Raw genomic sequence first — 21,720 nt, forward strand, 5'->3', positions numbered from 1 at the left:
TCAATCATACACTAAAAAGAGCAGCAGCACTTTATATTTAATACACAGTGTAACCAATTAGTAGTGCCATCCCCTGATGTTACACAAGTTCATTCCCTTAAATTGCCATGGCAGTAAATTCTACAGTTATAAATGAGAAGCTGCAAATTGATTTGCATGTAATAACAGTACCACTAAACCTTTCTTACCACTTACAATTTTTCCCATCTGCTACCAGAGTGGAAGTCTAGGATCTATTATTCCCAGAAGGGGACTTACCCAGCTGGACATCTATAACAGTTGGCTGGTTCTCCACAGGGAACAATGGCTTTGGAGGTTTGTCTGTGAGTAAAGCTAGAAAAGAAAATGAGAAAACGTAATGGAAAAATTGAGACCAGTGACTGCAAAAGAAAAGCTCTGTCATGTAAGCAATCAAATGTTTGTACACTTGATGGCACATAAACATTTATTACGTAATATGGCTGTTACACTGCCAACGTGTTACCGCATTTCTAGTGGCTGTGGTGGCCCACTGGTTCAACAGAAATGAGCTATTTCAAGAATTACATTTTTAATACAAAGCAGCAAAACAAACTCAATTTCTCACTTTTAATCTACATATAATAACTAGATCAAGCATTTTAGATCCTCACCTTGCAAAGTTAATGCACTTAATTCATTTGAAATACCAACCAAATCTATTTCAGCATGACCAGGCCCAACATGTCTTCAGGCCTCCCCAAAATAGTATTTAGATGCTCAAAGAAAACTTGCACAGAATTTTGTCTGATGAACCCCAGCAGCTTCACACCTAGCTTACACTCTCACCCAACCGGCTGGGGCACCTGGACCCTCTTCTCAAAGCCTGAGTGAGGACCCTGCCTTCTGCTGTACAGAAGTATCTCCATCTGAGAACAGGAAACAATACTCCAGCCTGGTCCTACCAGGTGACTGCTCCAGGCACTAGGACAAACAGTCACAGATATTACTACTGAAAAACACAACTACAGATATAGGCTTCACGACCTGGTTTTAGAGCTTAGTGCCAGGCTGTACAAATAGGTTTTGTAAGTTGGGGCTAGCTTGAAATAAATGACCGACTTATTCCTGGAGACGGGGAGAACTGGTTTTAATCAAATATAACATCTTGCACCACATGAAATCAAACATTTCAAGGTTACTTTAAAACTTTTCCAGTTAAAATTCATAACCTGAAATTATTTGTTTCGAGTTTGTAAAATGAATTTGCATTTTGTAATAAAAGACTAAGGCAAAATTGCCCATTATCTCCTCAGAAACCTCAGCACTTACTGACTTGACAGGAAACAAGCCTACGCAGAGGTTTGGTAGCTCAAGCTGAAAGTTGCCTGTGCCTGGGGCAGCAGGTGTCCCTGAACCAAGCAGAGGGAGCTTGAACTCTGCACACTCCTGGCCTATGCTCCCAACTCAGCCTGAGCCATTGGCCTGCTGGGAGGACATCTCTTCCCCAGTCTGCTTCAGCATGAGTCGATGGTTCAACACACCTTCCCTAGGGCTTTAAAACGAGCCGGCTGAGTGGCTGAAGCAGAGGTGCAGCAGTCACACATTTCACTAATGTGGCTCTGATAACCAGCTAACAAATGACAGCTGCATAAAACTGGAGGTAGCTGAATTATTCTGCTACCTAAAAAAAACCAAACCAACCTACAAAACATAACAAGTCAGCAGCCAACATTTCAGCTTAAAATCATGTGTGTTTGCAAGAACTCCTTTTACAGTTTACCCACAAGGACAACACAGGAATCTCCAAAGTGATTTAAACAGCACGTTATTAAGACTAAAACCACAAGCAGGGCTCAGAATGAAAGTTAAATAGGAAATTCTGATAACGAGAATGCAGCAGTTCAAAAATTCTCATCCAATGCAAAGTCACAAAATTGACCCAGAAGCAACATCAAGGCTACCTGTACGATCGCATTGTTTCGGGATTAGCCTGCGAGTAGAAAACTTCTGGCAGAAACAAATAATTAATTTGCAGTGCTAATGTACCTAAGTCATCTGAATGTCATTAGAGAATAAGATGAAAGTACTGCCAAACCTACGTGTGTAAGTACAGTCTAACTACTTGCTTTTTAAGGAATTTCAATCCTAACCAAAGCTGAAAACTTCTAAGTAGGAGTTTTGGGTATCAAACCCGAGGGACTTTGGAACACATTTCATTGATGATTTTTTAAGCAATATATGCTTTTAAATTGCTAAAAGCTTTTGAGATGCTCTTCCTCATAAAATCCCATTGCATCTGAGGGGAGATGCATAACTGTTTCTCCAGCTTCTCCACAAATTCCACCCTAATTCAAACAGTAAGTTTCTCACTTGAAGGTCACACCTGCTTCCAGCAAAGCTCATTCCCAACACTCCAGGAAGTCCCAATACACTGAATAGCCAGAACATTTGATAAGGAGGAATACGAGAGTGATAGTACATTTTCAGTATTGACATTGTTCTGTTCAACATGTATAAGAGCTCTGCTTTTCTTATACTCTAATTTTTCACATGAAAAACCTATGTCAATAAATAATAAGTTACCAAGAAGTAAGAGCCACTAGACTAGAATTACATTAGTTGAACTGTAACCTGCTGCCAGCTACAAGAAGGACCTCTTCACAGGTATTACTTGCCATTTTCTCTCAACTCATCACAGAAAATTAAAGGTAGTGTTGTCTGGCCCTGGCATCTGTGAGGGGGAACCTCATCACTAGAGTCACAACCTGATGGTATTGCTTTTCTGCAATTTTGGGTTTGGTTTCTTTATTGTTTTTTTACACTGCCTAGGCAGACTTCCTCAGAACACCTGCTGGAAGGCAAGAGGAAAAGGAAGTGCTACAAAGGTATTAAAAATTTAACAATGATGTTCTTAACTGCCTCTGGGCAACTGAGGTCAGGAACTTCTTAAAAGAATAAACCAAAAATCTCTAGAAAATGCATTTTGGCCTAGGAAGTGCACGATTTGGACTTCTTAGGAAGGCAACACGTTGGCCTATATCTAAATGCAGTAGTACCCCAGATGCTCAGCACAGAGAGAAGAGAATAGCTGCTGCCAGAGATGTGCAGCTATTTGCCGCAGCTTCCACACAGGCCTGCTGCAAAACGTGCTAGAGGGAGTGGAAAGGTCACAGCGGCTGCAAAGGGGTTTTGGGATTTAACCCCAGTACTAAGAGAATCAAGCCCTTTGTCCAGACTAGGTCAGAACAAGGAACTCTCTCATCGACCCTTTACAGCACTCCTTCAAGAGACATTGTGATGTGGTTAAAGCTGAGCACACACACACACAACATCATCAGTCAAGGCTGCAATGGAGAAAGAGATCAGCTTGAGAACACAATTCTAAACTTGATGTACCAGGTAAATTTTGGGTTTGGGTGGAAATTTGATGGGGGGGGAAGCCCAAATCCCCCAAAACCTTGCATCCCAGCTGAATGTGGTCCCTTGTACTTTGTGAAGACCCTCAACAGAGTTTCATTTTCTGATATATTACCAACACCTTTTTTCTTAGCTTTTTTCCTTAGTTTTTCAGGCTTTTGTTGCTCCCTTTAGGCTTTTCTTGTACTATTATTTTTCATCTCTGATACTAAACTGTACTCTGTGTGCATTGTAGGACATGGAGAAAACTTGCTGGGGTAGCTGCATCCATGCTGTGCCAGTGTGCTCAGGCTTTCCTTGCTTAACGTTCTTTTCATCTCTCATTCCCACCTGCACCTCTTGCAACCCAATCTGACCAGGGCTTCCCCCTGTTTCCCTTAGCTGTACTGGCAGTCTTTGGAAATCTTCTCAACGTGCTCCTGCCCATCACATTCTAAATGGTTATATTTTGCCATATTGTTCCTGAAGAGCAATCATTATTATGAACTGGCAGCCTGTCAGAGCTCTTTACATAAGAACTGAAATGGCCCAAAGGGATTCCGAGTCTAGAAGGCAATGAACTGCTGGCTCTTCAATGTCATATGTGTTTACAGAAAACAAAAGCCGTTCTTATTTTAGAGATCACTTATTTACCTTATGAAATTCACTTTTGGTCCTTCTTAAATAGGAAGGCAGTACAAGATATTCTCAGCTATGAGAGATTCTAATATTTTGTGATCTCTGTACTTAACAGAAGACCATAAACAACCTTTATTTCAAATGCCCAATCCTCTAAGAGAGGCTTCTTTAATTCTCAGAATAGTTTTATAGATGTGCAGCACTCTGATTTCCAGCCTTGCTAGAAGGGGAAGCAGAATAAGAGTTAATGCTGTTACTGTATCATCATGTCTTTAGTAAAGCTAACAGCATTACACGTTCTCATCTAACTATTACTTCACCTCCCACAAAACCACTTTAAATTATAACAACTAAATGCACTGCAAACGCTCTTCCTATTATTAAAGGTACAGCAGTACTTCTGCAAAGAAATATAAATATACCTCATTAACTGTCACAGGAAGAGCTGGGATAAAGCTGTCTACTTTTTTTTTCTCCAGACCCCTTGGAACATGCCATGCCCCTGGGCTGCTCTGAGCAGCAATACTTACATGGTGAAGCAAAAGGATTATATTAGTTCCCCAAAGCAACAATTCCTGCGGCCACACAGAGATACCCACCTTTGCAAGATACAAGGTCTGACAACACAGCACACTAAGGGGTTTCTTTGCCTTTGTTTCCCATTCTAGGATTTCAGCCCATGAACAGGCTGGGACAGCTTTGGCTGCATTTGTTTATGCAAGTATCAGCTGATACAGTACGCTACTAAATCAAGATTGAGAGGAGGGCTCACACAGGGTTTCTGTGCTTTGCCCCAGGGTAACACCACACACACTACCTGGGGCACTGCTTGAAGTCACAGGTGCCAGATGACAAGCTGGAAAGAATTTCTTTACCCAGAGGCACCTGGCAATGCATGTGCCTCCCATAAGAGCCTGGTGGACATGGCCAGAGGCTGTCTAGCAGCTAGACTGCCAGGAGACTGCTTGAAGTGCTGTCTCCTCCTACGCCTATATTCACCCCATTAGAAAGTAATACACAAACTTTAAAACAATAATCAAGTTGCTGTGATTTCAACAACACTTCTCATGGGGTTTTCCCATAAGAAGTTTAAAGGCACAGTGTTGTACAAATCAATACACTGATCTGATCCTCTACAACTGTTCATCCAGGGGCATTTTATTCCCCAGAGCACAACACTTTTGTTCTTTTTCATAGGCACAAGAAATACACTGTCCCAAGAGAAGTGCCTCAGAAAAGCAGATAAGAGACCTGCAAAAGATTTGGTCTCTCCAATTAGTTACAGAGCCATCTTTAGCAGACAAGGGAGAGCATGGCTTGCTGCACAGGGCAATGTCTAGCTACCCACAGGACCAACTGAAGAAGAAAACAGCCTTGAAGGAGCAGCTCCTGCTTTGAAGTACCAATGCAGCATAAGAGCCCAGAGGCTCATTTTTTCCCACCACAGCCTTACTGTTTCAGAAATCTCTCATTCCATATTCAAACATGTATCTGACACACTAATAAGTTCTCTCAAAAAAAGCACAAACCAGTTGAAAACTATCAGCCTTAGGATATCACTGCTTAGGGATAAGCAAAAATAACCAGCTAGAAGAACTACCAGGCATCTCAGCAAGCACCAGTTCCTTCAGAGTTTATTACCTGACACAGCAATGTTTCCCTGCACTATTTCCTACCTTCCCTCTGCAGCAGCCTCTCAGTACTCTCCTCACTCCAGTCAGACCGCTTTTACAGCGACCACGGTGAGAGACAGAGAACCCAAGCTGTTGCTACAATGAACACAAGTCTCTTACTGCAATTTTTGAGTGGCTCAGCTAAACCCAACTTCCAAATTTAAGGCAATCACCTCCCCCCTGTGCCATGCAAAGGCACGCTCTCAGCCAACAGGCATCACCTGTTCTCCAAGGACCTGAACTGCTACCAGTGTGAAGCCAGTCAGCACTGGGGTCATGCACTGAAATCCAGCTGCTTATGTTTTGAAGGGCCTCTTTCTTGTGACTCAGCACAGCTGGAGCATTTTCCAGACCAGATAACTCTTCTAAGTGACATGAAGGTAGAAGGCTAAAAATGTTAATTCACCTGTGGCTAAGAACTGGTCAAATGCTGGGGAAGAGTTTTTTTCTTCTTCCTCAGGATGGATAATGACTTTTCCTCTTCTTGTGATAAGCACCCAAAGTACATTTGCTCTTCTATAATTTTGCTATTGATGTACCTCCTGGACATTTGTTCATGTAATTTGCAATGATGAAAGGAACAATTATCCAAATATAAAGCAGAATGCAGGGAATCTAACGAAATTGTTTCAAATCTTCTATGAGACAATTACATGCCAACCTACTTCCTTCAATCAAAGGATCTGGCATTTTCCCACCATTAATTAACACAGAGCCTCTAGTATCATTCAATCAAGAATCTGGCTAACCTTTTGACAGCAGAACCGATCTGTTTGAATAGCATCCTCTGGGGCAAATAACAGCATGCCAAATCCTTAATCTAAAACTAGCTCATACCCGAAGTTAAGATTTTGTTCATTCCTAGTTCAAATACACATGCTTCCAGGCATGGCTTAGATCTACTTTGGCATCTAAAAATCTTGGCAGTGACATTGCAACTTTCACACCATAGGTGAAGATGGAACTAACTGTGTGCAAAACGCTAAATCAATATGTTAACCGGAGGGCACATGTTGCTAAGAGCAGCTCAGCATTATACTTTTTAAAAAATATGTACCTAATTCCCTTTGGCTCATCTGAAATCCCAGTTTGTGCCAACAGATTTCTCAATGGCTGACAGTAAATGCTTCAGGCCTGACCTGCTACTGCTTTATCTTATGTTGCTGCTTACACCTAAGAAAATGTGCGAGCCAATTGTGCAGATGTAAATGTAAATGTGACAGCGATAGTCTTGGCTGCCAGGGATTCAACTGTGCGCTTGCAGAGTTAAAAGCTTGTCTAAAGAGCCAAGGGTTCCCACCTGGACTTGTAATAAGTATCCTCTGTGAACTGAGCCTCTAACACGCATTCACCAGCAAGTCCTGCTATCAGATCAGAACACTTCTCTTTTTCTTAGCACAGCAGTATATTACCACAGAAGCTGAAAAGCAGTGGAAAACCACATAAAGCAACTCATTCATAAAAATGCAACTTTGTGAGGCTGTGTTTATGTGGGGACACGGTTCCCAGATTAGCTGTATTGTAGTGTGTTTTACCAGTCAGCCAAAACACACTTTTTCAGCACTCAGCTATTGTGCCACCTTTCCTTCCCCACAGTATCCAGCTGACAAAATGACTGTGCCTCCATCCGTCATTCGCTGTAAAGCCACTGCAACAGAATGTTGTCAAAGGATAAATGTCTCCACCTTTGAAAATAAACACTGAACACTTATTCTCAATAAACTCAAACTCAATAAACTCAGAACTTGCCTGGAAGCCAGGAGTCATTAACCAGGGACAAAGAGTTTTTCTCTGTTACTATTCGAGCAGGAAATGCATCTTTTGGGACAATGGGGTGAAGCGATACAGCAACTGGATGCCTCCCTCTCCGCGACCATCACCATGAACATCACTTTTTGAAAACTCTACCTAGGATCAAGAGTGCTTTAATGCACTGTTTGGTCTGCCTCTGTGGGACAATTTTCTGCAAGAAGGAGTTTAGCATTTTTATATTAGCAGTAAATAATTGGAATTCATCACATGAATTCTTTTTATGACATAGAAAGAAGGACAACACAATCACAGTTTTAAGGAAGATGCTATGTCCAGGCTGAAACAGAGCTCGCAAGGCAAATTAATTTTGAGGCACTCAAATATTCTTGGATCATTACTGGTGGTTTTAATTCTAACCCATTAAATCCTCAATGACTTGGAACAGACCCATGTTTGACAGGTCACACTACTGGCTCCAAGAAGTCGGCCATGACTGTAGCCCCCTTGACTTTGAGAGCAGCCAAAATCCTAAACAACTAACTGTGTCTGTCCTGTCCTTGCCAGCTGCTCCAACAGCTTCTGCTGGGGCATGACCTTGCAGCCCACGGTAACTGATTAAAACTAGTAACAGCTGCTGGCAATTCCAGGTGCAAAATCATCTCTGACCAAGAAGTCTTGCTGTTAGTCTTCTCAACAAAGACATCTGCAGCTATGGCACACAGGATGCTATCACAGTGCATGGAGATAGCTAGGCTGCTTTGGAGAGAAGAGCAGGGACATGGAAATGTTAACAAAAGTAGAAATGAAGTAGATTTGATTTTGGGATCTTTAGTTTTTCGATTTGTGCATGACCTTCTTCCCCCTCTTAAAAGGCAATCAAGTCACGTAAGGCTGTAGAAAATGAAATGGTGAGATTCTCATGGAACTTACGCAACAGAATATGACTTAGGAGGACTCTAGTGAAGTGGAATAGAAACAATAGCATAGATCGTACATTACTGAAGCACAGATGGCAAAATCCCACAAGGTGCCCATCGCAGAGTAATTACAACAGGGCTGAACACTTAACACTACTGCAATATATGTGTTAAATGCCAGTGGCAGCTGACTGTTGTACATCTCCTGATGTGAACCATTCAGTGACACTGATGGTATGGGTTACAATCAGTGCTGTCACTAGAGTTATTGCAAGGTGGCTTCTGGGAAGTAGAAGAATTCCATGTCAGCAAGGCTCTCACTGTACTGACGCTATCAAGTTTCCTTACTCCTACGGTTGCCGACACACCTTTCTTTTCACTGCATTTCTAAATTTCACAGATTGGATTAGATTATGCATGATCATTTTATTCCTTTCCTAAATGTGGATCGTGCAGCTTTCTTTTATGAAGCAAGCATGAGTTTCCTCTGAAATAGAGAAAAGTGTAATAAATTGTTACTAAACGTAAATTACATTTCCCTGCAATACACTACATGAAAACCTCAAATGGAATGTGCTTTATTTAATGAATGGAGTGTATTTAACACAATGGACACATCATTTCATCTGCACTCAGAATGTTTCTCTTGGACTCTGAGCAGAAATAAGATGCTTGAAATTACCCTCTATTTCAAGGAGATCTGCAAAGAACATTTTATGACATTTTATCTTTTGGCTTTTCAAATTCTTTTTTCTTTCTGTCTTATAAAAAAGTAAAGAAGTGGTGACAGATGAAGCCAGATCCCATCATCCATCTTGAAGGGACAGCTGGAGACTTTGCATGCAAATGAAAGCTATCATTCTTGTCAACCTGAAGCCAGAGTACCAAAAGTCTGCAGTCCACAGCCAATTAATATTCCATGATCAATTTGACCACTCGTGCACAGTGAACTACTGCACCACAGCACAACCCCAGCAACATGAATTATCGTGGAGTGGATCTTATGCATTGTTTTAATAAAACTCAAAGCGATCCATTATTCTCTGAAACAAAAAACCTCATATTAAATATAGATAGTGTATCAAAAGAGAATTATTGTGGATGATGAATGCCAGCTGAACTAAGTATTAAGCACCTATGGTACTACATCTAGGCAAAGCAATGGGTGCTCTTTTTGGGGCTGGGAAAAGCCATCTCCAAGCTCAAAAGTGCACACCACAATCTAGTGAAGGAGGAGCTGGTGCCATTTTGCCACCTTAGTTTGCTGTTTCAGGTAACTCCATGGCTTACCTGTGCCCTGAGACAGCCCTGAGTCAAAACCTTTCTTACAGACCAAACATTCCTGTGCAGTTTTTCAAAGAAGAGGACAGAGCTACTGAAGATCAACATTAAAAATGTATTTCACTTGAAGTCTCAAAGGCAGTAGAAACCACGTACTTTGGACGTGATTAGATGTTGTAATGTAACAGCTCAGCCTGCTTCAATGTTCAGCAGGACCATTACAATTTCAGAGCTGCCATACCGCAAACAATTTCTAGATGGAATTTCAATTGTAAGTGTTTTAGATTAACAACATTCACAAGTAAGAAACACGGAACTTCTGTTAAGTCTTCTCCTGCCAATTGATTTCGCTCCGTAGGGGCTTAATGAGTAGGTTTCACCCTGCCTCATCCAGCCTATTAATTCTGATGCATTCTTTGGATTAGCACCCGGGCTTCCAAAGCTTGCTACAATGATGAAAAATGTTACTACACTTGACAAGGAAAACCTTTTCATAAAATGTTTATGTAATATTTATGTAGGTTCTTCGTCTGTAATTTGCCTTCAAAAGCTGCAAAATATATTCCACCAGGTTTTGCTATTATTTTTTTCATTTTACCACTGAAGAAGTTTTGAATTGTATTATTCACTAAGTACATGTAGCATTGTTAAGAAAAAATTGGGCCAAATCATGTCATTAGTAGTTGGATAAGCAGGAAAATTAATAAAAGCAGGCATAATATAGGCATGTAAAAAGAAATCATAGATACACTCGCTACTGTTTGTCCTGCCTTATGACCGAAGATCAAGAAAATGTAAATCTTCTGATGAAAGACAATGCTTTAAGAAATGAAGGAGACAGTTATCCCATGAAATTTGTCTTCTTATTTGAGGCAAAGGATTTAAAAGAATTAACAAAAAAAAAGTAGCATCCATAGAAATCTCTGGCGGGATGACCCATTTTCAGAGTCAGCAGTGCTGCCTTTCACCGCTTTCATCAGAGTTTATACCCGCTGATGGGAAGCAGAATAGCCTCCTGGTGATCAATGTGGGATCTGAGTCTTTTAGTACCAGCTACTATCAAACACAGGGAAGTTTTCTGATCTGAGAATGCAATTTCTTTTTCACAAAAATACACCAAATGTGCACAAAGCACTGCCTCAAAGAAAGATGCTATGGGAAACTACACAGCTTTGATAAAACAAGTTCCAGATAAATGATTCATGTCCTAAGTCAGTGGGCACACTCTCACCCCCATGCATTAGGTTTACAGGAGGCAGCTACTCAACAATAAACGTGATACTTTAAGAGTAACATATTACTTGGAAATGTTTAGTCGTGAGTGGAGATGCAAAGAATGGCAAGCAAACCTTCAAGGGGAATGTGAAAAAAGGCTGCAGAGAGTTATCCGTACAAAAAACACGAGGACAAACGTCATTCCAGTGCCCACCAGTGCATCTCTGCGCAGCCCCGTTTAACAAGCCCAGTGACACACAGCACAGTCGAGAGGAACAAATTAACTTCCCAGTGAAACAATTCAAAGACCTTGTGGCAACACTAAAAGCAATGGACAATAGTGAAGACATGGCCAAAAGGCTTTGGGACTATACGTGTTTTGAATCTATGTGACCGTTGCTAAGCAGGCTGTCAACACACCAGACGTATATATCAGAGGAGCATAAAATAAACTTGACAGCAGATTAAGCGATGGATTGTACCTGTCCCACAGGTCAGTCTGGGCACAGGTTATACTGTATGCGGCAGAAACTGCAGGAGGGCCTAGCTTCCAAATCCTCTGAAATGTGAGATTAAATGGTCCCACAGGCACTTCAAATGGCTGCAGATAAGGATTTAATCCTTCAGTATATATCCTCCATCCTTTATTAAAAGATGAAGATAATCTTTAGATCAAGAAAAAAACCCAGAAAAATAAAGTGGAAAGAGCCAAAAAACATCAAGCAGAAAAAGGGGAGGGTAAGGCATGGGAGGGGAGGAACCCACCGTATTTTCATTAACAAATCAGTGCTGAGTTTCCCCTCAGCCAGGGCTATACACACGAAGTGCGTGGGAAGGGGAACTCGCTCCCTCAGCCTTGGTGGACAAGGCCGCACAAGCTCTCTGTGAGCAGTGCATGGACACATACCGATGGGCTGCCCGAATACCCAGACACTCCGCCTGCCTCTGCCTGAACCACTTGCGCGTACGCAGGTTCCTGGAGAGGGGTTTTCTGTTCTCCTGCAATTTCTCCACCCGACTGCCAGGACAGAAAGCAGCACTGCTCCCACCCCTCAGCCACTGGGACACTTGGTGAAGCAGCTCAAAACAGAGATCACTTTCCTCAGCTTCTACATTTCTCTGCAGTTCTCAGAGGACCATTCATTACCCGCTTTTAGGTTTTCTGCTGCTTTTTTTTCCAGCAGCCAGATAAAAGTTTTGCACCAGGAATGCAATTTCTGAGAAATTTTTCATGAAATTGTGTCAGCTTGTTGTAACGAACATGCTTGACACTTCATTTTCCTGTTGAAAGTGTCTTCTGTTTGTCATGTGTTGAAGCAATTTGAGATTTTGCTTTGACATCTTCAACAAGAGAACAAGACGATTCAATCTGTTCTAGGTAGTAACTGCCATTACATTTAAACTACATCATTCAAACGAAACTCAACATACTATTTTGACTGCTGTTTTCTATCTTATCTATGATTATGTGGTACTACTGCTCCAGCTCACGGAACAATGTTCAAGCAATAAAGTAATTTAAAGAAGATCCTCCCCAAATTTTCCAATAATGCCACCCTGAAATTTCCGTTTCTTTCTGAAACAGTGTTCTCAAGTGGCATTCTCCAGACATGCCTTTACGAAGGGAATTTTGAGAATTTTCGCTTTTGTTCCAATGCAAAATGAAAGCAAAATCTGAGAAAAAAACCCACAAATTTCCTCCCAAATAAAAAATATAAATTTCTGGCCTTCTATAATACTTCAGTCCCAAAGGATGGGATGACTGCCTGATGGAGAAGCTGAGCACAAACTCAGCAGTGGCAGTGTAGGAAACAGTAAAGGTTGCCTTACTTGTCACGTTCATCATATGCTGAGTGTGATAACCTGCCCCGGGTACAGGTGATTGTTTTACCTACCACCTACCCCCAGCTGAAAAATTTTTCCCATTTTGTTGTCTGCTTTATAATGTATTATGCACCCCTTCAGTTCTCCCTAATCAACATGTACATGTCCGTCAGCTCCTTCTGATGCACAATAGTTACCAATCATGTTTTATTTATTACAGGAAAAAAAGATTATGTCTTGTTCATCAAGTCTCTTACTTCGATTCTAAGGCCTGTTTTCTAGAAACATAAGGCAACATTTTAAACTGAAAGACGGGAGATGCATAGCTAAAAAGCATGACAGTTTCTCAGGAGGTGAATAATATTTGGATTAATAATTACAGAACAAAGTATTTTAGCAGAGTAATGTGGAGATAATCTAAATACAGGATTACAGGTGGGAAATATTATCACTTTCTCTCCCAGATTTTAATTAATAATTAAAGAAAATCTTTGTGTGTCACCACACTTGTAAAATGGGCACTATATAAAGATCTATCACTCATCTACAAACTATATGATATCATTGTTTTTTACAGAACCAGTGGATTAAATGGAGAAAGGAAGGGCTGGGGCTTGTTTGGTTGTTGTTTGGGGTTTTTTTTAGTAGTAAAAGCATAGCGGCGGCATAAAAGGTTTGGATCACAGAAGCAAAACCACAGTGCAGCAGTAATGTTGGATACCTTTTAAGGCAGAACGTCTGTCTTAGTCTGTTATTATTCTCAGATTGGGTCTAAAGATTACATTTTGTACCATGCTTTTGTTGACTATCACCCATCCAGGGATGGGTCCCTGTCCATGCATTACTGATATCACAACAAAAGGGAGTATTCAAATGCAATTCTAGGATTGGGCTCCATTTCAGCTAATACACCAAAGTAAAAGTCAGAGACCTCTCCCAGCCCTTGGTATTATTCCGCAATGATGTGCTCCCTTACCAAGATGCTGTAAAGGGATCTAATATACTGTACTGTAAACAGGCAATTGGCTGAACACATGGTAGCACTATTTTTTAACTGCTCCAGAGCTAACATTTAGGGAATTCTGAGTTGTGGCTGGAATGCTTCTTTTCTCCTCCTACATACTCTCAAGTTAGTACATCTCTTTCTGTTGGTAAATAAGCACCTTTGTGTTCAAAAGTAGTCTAATCTGGAGCTGCAAGAAACAGTTAAATTAGCATTAACACCATATACAGATCTTGCAAGGAGTTGAAAACTCCAACACAGTTTCATATCAAAGCAACGGAGCCTTCAGCTTTTGCATCTATGAATGATGAGCAACATTACTTCAAATGACATCTTTTGTCAGAGTTGCTTGAGCTAAAGACAGAGTGAATCCATTTGTATAAATTGTGGCTTCACTGCTGAAAGCTTACAAAAATATATGGCGCTATCCTTAAGTCTCAAACCATTAATATAGTTAAAATATGCCATCTTTTCCCAGGAAGAACTAGCAAGTCCTTAAAAGACTATCATCAATCACGACTAATTCACTAAATATACAATTCCAACAGCAACATAAAAAGAAAATACAGTATAGTATATCATCTGTCACTACATCAAACATCTCTATTTTTCAATGGAAACTGCAAGTCAAGATTTCCAAGGTCTATGATATAGATGGCTCATAACCAAATTCCTGTTCCACTGGGATTAGCCCTTTGTTTGTTTTCCATTTGTCTGATAGATCCAAAGCTAGATGTTTTTATTTGGAAAAGCAAAGCAACATTAATTTTCCCTCCAAGAAAACATATGTCTGGATGCTGCAGTTTAGTCATTGAAGTACTTTAAAAATTATCAGCAATCAAATGGATCTTATAAAAGATATTTTAATTCTTCAAACTTACACACTAACTAATTTACTAGAATTATACAGATTTTATACTGCCAGGGTGTCCAAAACCACTACAACATGTGGGCCAGGAGTCCACTGTACTGTACAAAAAGTTCCTGCACTCTGGTACTATCTTGTTTGATTCAGATAATTGCCTTATCAGTTGTATTCTCATCGTGTTATGCCATGGTTTGGAGCAATGAGCATTTCACTATGCAAGACTGAAGGTCACACTAACGAAAAGGAACACTAATGGGGTGAAAATGAATATCGTGGGGACACTAAATCATTCTTAGAATCATATTTAATTGATCATTTTGTAGCTGACCTTGCTTCCACAGAAGTCAATGGCAGAGCTTCCATTTCTGTGATATGAACAGGATTGGGTCCTTTAAAGTATGGCATGTTTTATGAATGTTGAAGGTAGCATATTTTACACTAGAATTTTCTTTATTACTTCTCAATACAAAACTTCACCAAGAGTGCCAAATTGCTGTATAAAAGCACCCCATAATACGGTACATTAATTTAATACATGATACATTTTCCTACTAGTAATATTAAATGTTGTCACTTTCAATACACAGGTGTCAGAGCAAATTTTCTCCCCCCATCTTCCTCCCCAATATTTTCCTTCCAGATTTTACAAACATGTCTATCACAAACTACCATCTCCATCTTTGGCTGGCAGCCTGATGTTTGCTTTAATAATATGTGAACTACCTCCGAGGCAATCAAGAGTTCTCCCCAAGACCCAGCCCTCCGCAGCACAATGCCCACAGCACTATGTCAGAGGACTTAGTGATAGGATTTATGCTTACTTGAAATGGAAATGAACCAACAAGGATTATTCTGCAGCCATATTTTTTAGGTTGAAGAACCTGACTTAACAGAGTCTGATGTGAGTCGTGAGAGAAGCAGGCAGCTCGGGGTCAAGAGTCTGTGCTTGCCTTGACTTTGGTGGCTGAGGCAGACGCTTTTAACCATGACCAAGCTGAGCGGGCCAGGGCAGGCAAACTGGCTCGGTAGGAGCATAGGCTGCATCTGAGGAAACTCGCTCATTCTCTTCTCTTTCCTCACATTATCTTAACTCAAGAGATGTCACTGTCTCTGTTGTATACTGATCACAGTCATAACTAACAGGCTTTGATGAAGTGTTTTCAGAGGAGTACGTGTTTCTAGTGCTCACCTCTGCTGTGTCAGTGTGTTTGGAAAATCTGGATCGGGGGAGTGGCATCCACTGGGGAATGCTCAAAATCTCCAAATCCGCGCTACTATGGGAGCAAACAGCACAACAGCGTATGCTCCTTCCATCCTTCTAAAGGCATGCAAGCCCCCTTCCTCCTCCTTTCCATTTCTCTCTGCCTCTTAGAAAGATGATTTACCAATACCACACACTGAAATGTGTCCTTTGGGAAACAAGTATGAGGGATCCTAGGTGGGAAGAGGAGAGGCATGTACAGTACAAGTACAAGCCATGGGGACTGTCAGAGATGCGCTGAGATAAGCACTCTCTGTACAGGAAACTGAGACATGAGATGTGGGCTTTGACAAGACGCCCTTACAGGAGCAAGCTTTCCACCACCAATGAAGCAGTGCTTCCCTCATGCCCTAGGTAAAGGCCTAGTCTCGTATTCACCGGTGCATTTTGGACTGCTGCAGGGGAAGCACGGTTTTAAGAGCAGGGAAAACCCCTCAGATCAGGAAACTTTCCAGTCTGAATCCCTCTAGTGAAGTAAATTTCATCTGGAGATGCTTCCTTGGAGAGATGGGGCTGCAGTCTCACAAGTGAGCACATCCAGGGCAAGCAGAAGCTTTGGGCTGATTATCATCATGCTGCTATTTATCTTGATCCCTTATGGTTTTACACTCTCTCAACTGTCTGTGGTGTGAGTGGGATGACTCTGAGTGCTGGCACAGCAGCCTGTCACAGAGGAGAGTAAATTTGGCACCTGAGTCCCAGGTTCCCAAATTTTAGGGGTGACAGTTTGGCAGTAAGGTATCTGATTCTAGTGTTCATTTTTGCTGGAACTCTTGGTAAGCACTTTTTTTAATTCATAAATTTCATTATCAGTTCTGGGTATATTATATCCTTTCCCAGATCTCACCACTCTCAGGTTTTAATTCTTTTCTTTTTTCACTTCTACATATTGTTTGCTCTATTTAAAATATGATAGTGAGAAGAAGCAGAAACTAGGAGGTTCCAATTATATTTTCACACTGAACACTGTACAGTTCTCAAATATTCAAGGTAGGAGCTCAGTTAATTTTTTTTCAGACAAATAGTTTATGAAGGAAAAGAAATGTGTTATTGGTTGCGTGAAACTGTTTGTAAGTTAATGTCAAATTCAGTTTTAAATGGAAAAAAAAGAGAAAGTAAGAGTAATATACCTCTTCCCAAACAGGAACACCTTGACGTGACATTTTTCCTATATGAAAAATAGTTATAAATTTTTCTTCAGAAAATTAAGACAATATTTTTGCAGTATATTTAACTTCCTCCAATCTCAAACAAATGCATTGAGGAGGTTTGTAGCAAAAAAAAAGAAAAAAAATCACATCACCTCTTTTCCCAAAAATATTACATTTAACTACTGTACTGAGAAAATTGCCATACAGCACTTAGCAAAGGCTCATCTTCCCTTTCCAAGGCTCTTAAAACCCTGCACAGCTGAATTTCTACATAATCTCCCAAATGCGTCCTTTTATACCTTGCCATTCATTTGATTAATCTGGGTGTAGAGTTTCAGGATATTGAATTTCCCCTGGTTTTGCATAATTTCATATGATGCTTTCATTATTTCATTAGGCAACTGAATTGACTGAAATGACTCATATTTTCAAGCTTCAGATTCAGGCAGATAAAACCTTCTAATGTCAGTTTTCAAAGCTTCTTTCACAGCTGCAGCAGCTACAGCCTTAACTTTAGCTTTTGTTTTTTTTAAAAACACGGAAATTCTGGAGGAATCTGGAGAAAACCAAACTACTGTATGTATCTCACATGTCAGAGCTTTCAAAGGAGGAATATCCCACCCCTCACAGAACTCAGCTGTAGGTATTCTTGCTTACATGAACTGTCTGTTCCTGCACAAGCTGGCTCCTTTGGGTTGGCAGACTAAGGCCTCTATGACAATGCAAGAGCCGTTCAAGATTGGATGTCTTGCAAGATATGATACTTGGCTCAAGAAAACCCTATGCTGAAATCCAAACCTATACAACAGACAAATAGATCTGAGGTATTGCCTAAACTGAAAGAGAAAATGGAAAAAGGGCAGAGAATGCAGTTTGAGAATTCCATGTTCACTTATCCAAACGTACAACCTGGTTTATGCCAACATTTCAGGTAAATCGGTGAACTTCCGCTCTACTGTGTGTTAGAGCCATGGCCAGGGGATGCAGGAGTGAGACAACTGCAGCAGCATTTTGAGACTGGAACAAAGGGGAGTACTTCCTATCTCTTAGTGATACCACCTGACAGAATTTCTGCTCCTGAACGCGATGGCACAGGGTTGCTTCACACTCATACTGGCTCCACTGAAATTACAGCTGCAACTGCAGCCTCCATGCACTTGGTATAGAAAATAAGCAACAAAACCAGCTTGTGAGCCAATGGCAGCCAAGGCTGCCTGCCATGTAGCATCGTGCAGAACTGTGAGAAAGGAGTCATCGGCACACACTGAAGGACAAAGCTCCATCTCTGGCAAGAAAGTTTCTGATGGAAGCTCCAGAAGAATGGTCTGTTTTCCTTTGGCAGCCCCTCCTCAGCACCACTTCAACTAGAGCATCAGGCTTTGTCTCTGTCCTAACCCTATCCAAATCCTAAGCCTAGTCTTTGGTTGAGCCTTACCTCAAAGACCTGCAGCCATTGCATATGCTTGACATTTAGCGTGAGCGTAAATCACTTCTCTGTTCTGCAAAGACCTTGCTGGGCTGGCCACACACTTCACATACTGCTGAAATCTGTGGGGTACCCAAATGGTGACTCTCTTAGTTTCCTTTAATTCTTTCATACATTTGAAATTTATAAATCACCAGCTTCCAAAATGTGGGCAAGTAAATGACTACTCCCAGGCTGAAATATGAGTGTGCCAAATCCCAGGTCAAGCTATTGTAAGTGGCACATTTATAACAAACCCATATGCAGCTGGAGTTTGACTCTGACACTAGCATGTCACACTAGCTATACTAACATGACATATTAGCGTGGCACAACTAAAGAAAAACTAACTCACCATTCTCCTCTTCATTAGTGTTATTTCCTTTATGAGCTCACACAAAAGGCATAAGGCCCCTTTCTATGGGGTAAAGGAGGCCATTACTTTGAACAGAACTAGACCCAACGACGCTGTACAATGCTCTGTCAAAGGATCTGGGGACAGGTAGGAAATTAACCCACGCTGGCTGTGCAGTAAATCTGGGTGACAGGTAGGAACACACAAGACAGGGTCATCAAAAAAGATCCACGATCTCTCCCCAATGTAAGCTATTACTTTCTGCTTGTTGATTCCTGTGTAGACCAAACAGAATGAGCAGAAGCAGTATGAAACGTCAGCTTGTGTCACTCATGAGCTACGAGCGTGTCATAAACCATCTGTCCCTCTTTCATGGAACTGTAAGATCACAAGGATGGCGTAAATCACGTTCACCTTCACTAGGAAAGGGAGCTCAGGATTTTATTTAAATGTCTATGCCTATTTCCTAAAAGGACTCATCTGTGGAACCATTTTCCACATGTATCTTGACAGCGGGATCCAGAATTCATCAGGGTGCCTCTCATCTCCAGCCTGCACTGGTTTGGATGCTTCCTAAGAAGTGCTATCCAGTCTTGGTGCTAGAAAAGATCGCAGGCAGGTACAAGTCCCGCACAGCTGAGTACCTTTACTCTGATGAAAACTGCATAAATGTTCTCCCTACTAGGGCTCCGGTCAGCAGCTCTCCGTAGTCATACCAGACACTGAACTACTGCAAGCTGGTTGACAGATTTTTTCAGTGCCATGATCTTGACACTGGTGTGCACCAGCCATAATGAATGACATTGGCTTCTGTGCCTGGGGGCTGTGATGCCCTAAGTGGTAAATAATGATGATGGACAGGCTTGCAAGTGATAAGTAAATGCAATCCCACAGTCAGATGAAACATTTCCAAATGTCCCTTGTATGTCATGCATGCACAGAACCCAACATGCTTTTAAACTGGTAACATCCCAAGCCTGGGCTTTGAATCTAGTGGATCTTCATTTTGAAGCCCAGTGCTTCTTGCTGAACAGCATGGTAGGATGCTTGGCTCCTAAATAATCCAGGTTGGCCAGTTTGTATCCTGTACTTCCATTCTCAGTTCATTACAATGGCTTTTGCTGTGAATTTTTCTCCTCCTGCCGCTTTTTCTTTACAAACAAGGCCTCCTATTCTTCCACTTCCCAGTTAGTCTGAGACAATAGTTCATTCTCAGTCACACACTGCCCACTTGTCAAGATGTTGCCCAACATTAAGCCCACCCCTCCAAGTCTCTATAACATTTTTAATTAAGTGTTACTAAACAACTGAAAATTAGCACATTTTCTAGCTATTTAAAACCCAGTGAAAATCAACACATCCCTAACTGCTAGGGAAGGCTTGCTAAAAGGTTTCCCTGGTGCCAATTATTGCTGCTTCAATGACCACTGATTCTCTGAAAAAATCATTACGTGTACATAAAGTCAACAGTCTGTTATAACAGCAGAGTCAAAGAGCAGCAGCTGGCAAACACCAGTTACTTTGCACTCGTATACTAACAACATTCCTCTTGTGCAAATGATCCACAATGAAGTCATGTTACGTGCCTCTAATTTTGCTTCCTGAATGCAGATGAATCAAAGAAGTACAACTTAGGACACAATTGCGAGCTTCGTAGGTCAAAATCCTGACCCCAAGAAAGATGAACTTGGGCTAAATTGAGTGGTTGAGATGGTACTTTTGAGCTATTTCAAATGAAAATGACAGTTTTATATGTGGGAATTTGGGGTACCTGCATACAGTTACGATTCTTTAACAGAACACATATAAAAAACAACCACCTCTAAATGTCTTCTTTAAAATGAATCATTTTGAAAATTGGACAAAACTGATACCATTGAATAGTAGAATGGGCAAAGATATAACCATTTTCTGAAATTATTTTTATGAATATTAAATATGGCTCAATTTCAAATTATTATTATTATTATTAAACTCGAACCATTTAACTTTGCAGTAAGGGTGATCTCAAGACCTAACATACGGTCTTGGTGCTTTTGTTCTCCTCGTGATTTTTTGTTTAAAAGGAAGGAAAGGCAATTTGGAAAATCTGCAATCTGACTGTCCAAACAAAATGGTTTATCCAAACCAGAAATACATTATATTAACAGCTACTTTCTCCTCTGTAAGAGTGGATAATCTCAGGTACAGTCACCCTGCCTTACAAAAGACTTTTATGTTAATGTAATGCAACATCACCAACCCACCCCACCCCAAAAGAGCAGGAATAGGAAGAGGTGTAGTGCCTGACAATGTATGCTAATCCTCTTACAACTAAATTTAATTTACTGGTTCAATATTCATCTTTTGGTTGGAAATACTCCTGCATTCAAATTTCTGATTCTTCAGGACAGCAGCTTTGTAGACCTTGTTCTCAATAAAAACATATACATAACTCTGGGCACAGTCAAGTCACACAAGCCCCGATGACCTGCTGTTCTGACACTTACACTGAACTGCTCTCATACAATAGATGGAGGTTTCTGTCTTTTAACATAGTCACATCAGATACCTGTATGGAAGATCCAATGTTTTCACCAAATACACCATTATTCAACCAGTTTACAAGAAAAACACACCTTTCTATCAACTGGTCTTCCACCCGGCACAGTAAAAAGCCAACATGCTCATACTATCTCCACGTAAGTGCACATTACAGATGCCACACCTCGCCAGAGCTCAGGGGCTGGCATGTGCTGATGCTCGTCCTCCCTCTCCAGACAGGAGAGGCCAGGGGATGGAGACAGCACCATCACCATCCCATGGACACTTCGCTCCAGCATTAACAACTCCCTGCTGCATCCTGTACGAACCTGTCTGGCTTCACTTGGCACCTTCTAGCTTCTGTTTTGTCTTTTTCAGTGACCCTCAGTGAGCCCTGCTATGTGAAAACACCAAATACGCCATCAGAAAGGTAACT

General features: G+C 41.1%; 1 protein-coding gene across 1 annotated transcript in view; it reads right to left on the bottom strand.

Annotated features, from left to right (window-relative positions):
- The window catches only part of IL1RAPL2 (interleukin 1 receptor accessory protein like 2), a 376,072-nt gene that overhangs the window by 110,866 nt on the left and 243,486 nt on the right, over nucleotides 1-21,720 (bottom strand). Inside the window, exon 5 of the mRNA XM_068412045.1 lies at nucleotides 259-333. Coding sequence (XP_068268146.1) covers nucleotides 259-333 — 75 coding nt within the window. The remainder of the gene's footprint in view (nucleotides 1-258; nucleotides 334-21,720) is intronic.

This window comes from Nyctibius grandis, chromosome 13, assembly GCF_013368605.1.
Source record: "Nyctibius grandis isolate bNycGra1 chromosome 13, bNycGra1.pri, whole genome shotgun sequence".
Lineage (NCBI taxonomy): Eukaryota > Metazoa > Chordata > Aves > Nyctibiiformes > Nyctibiidae > Nyctibius > Nyctibius grandis.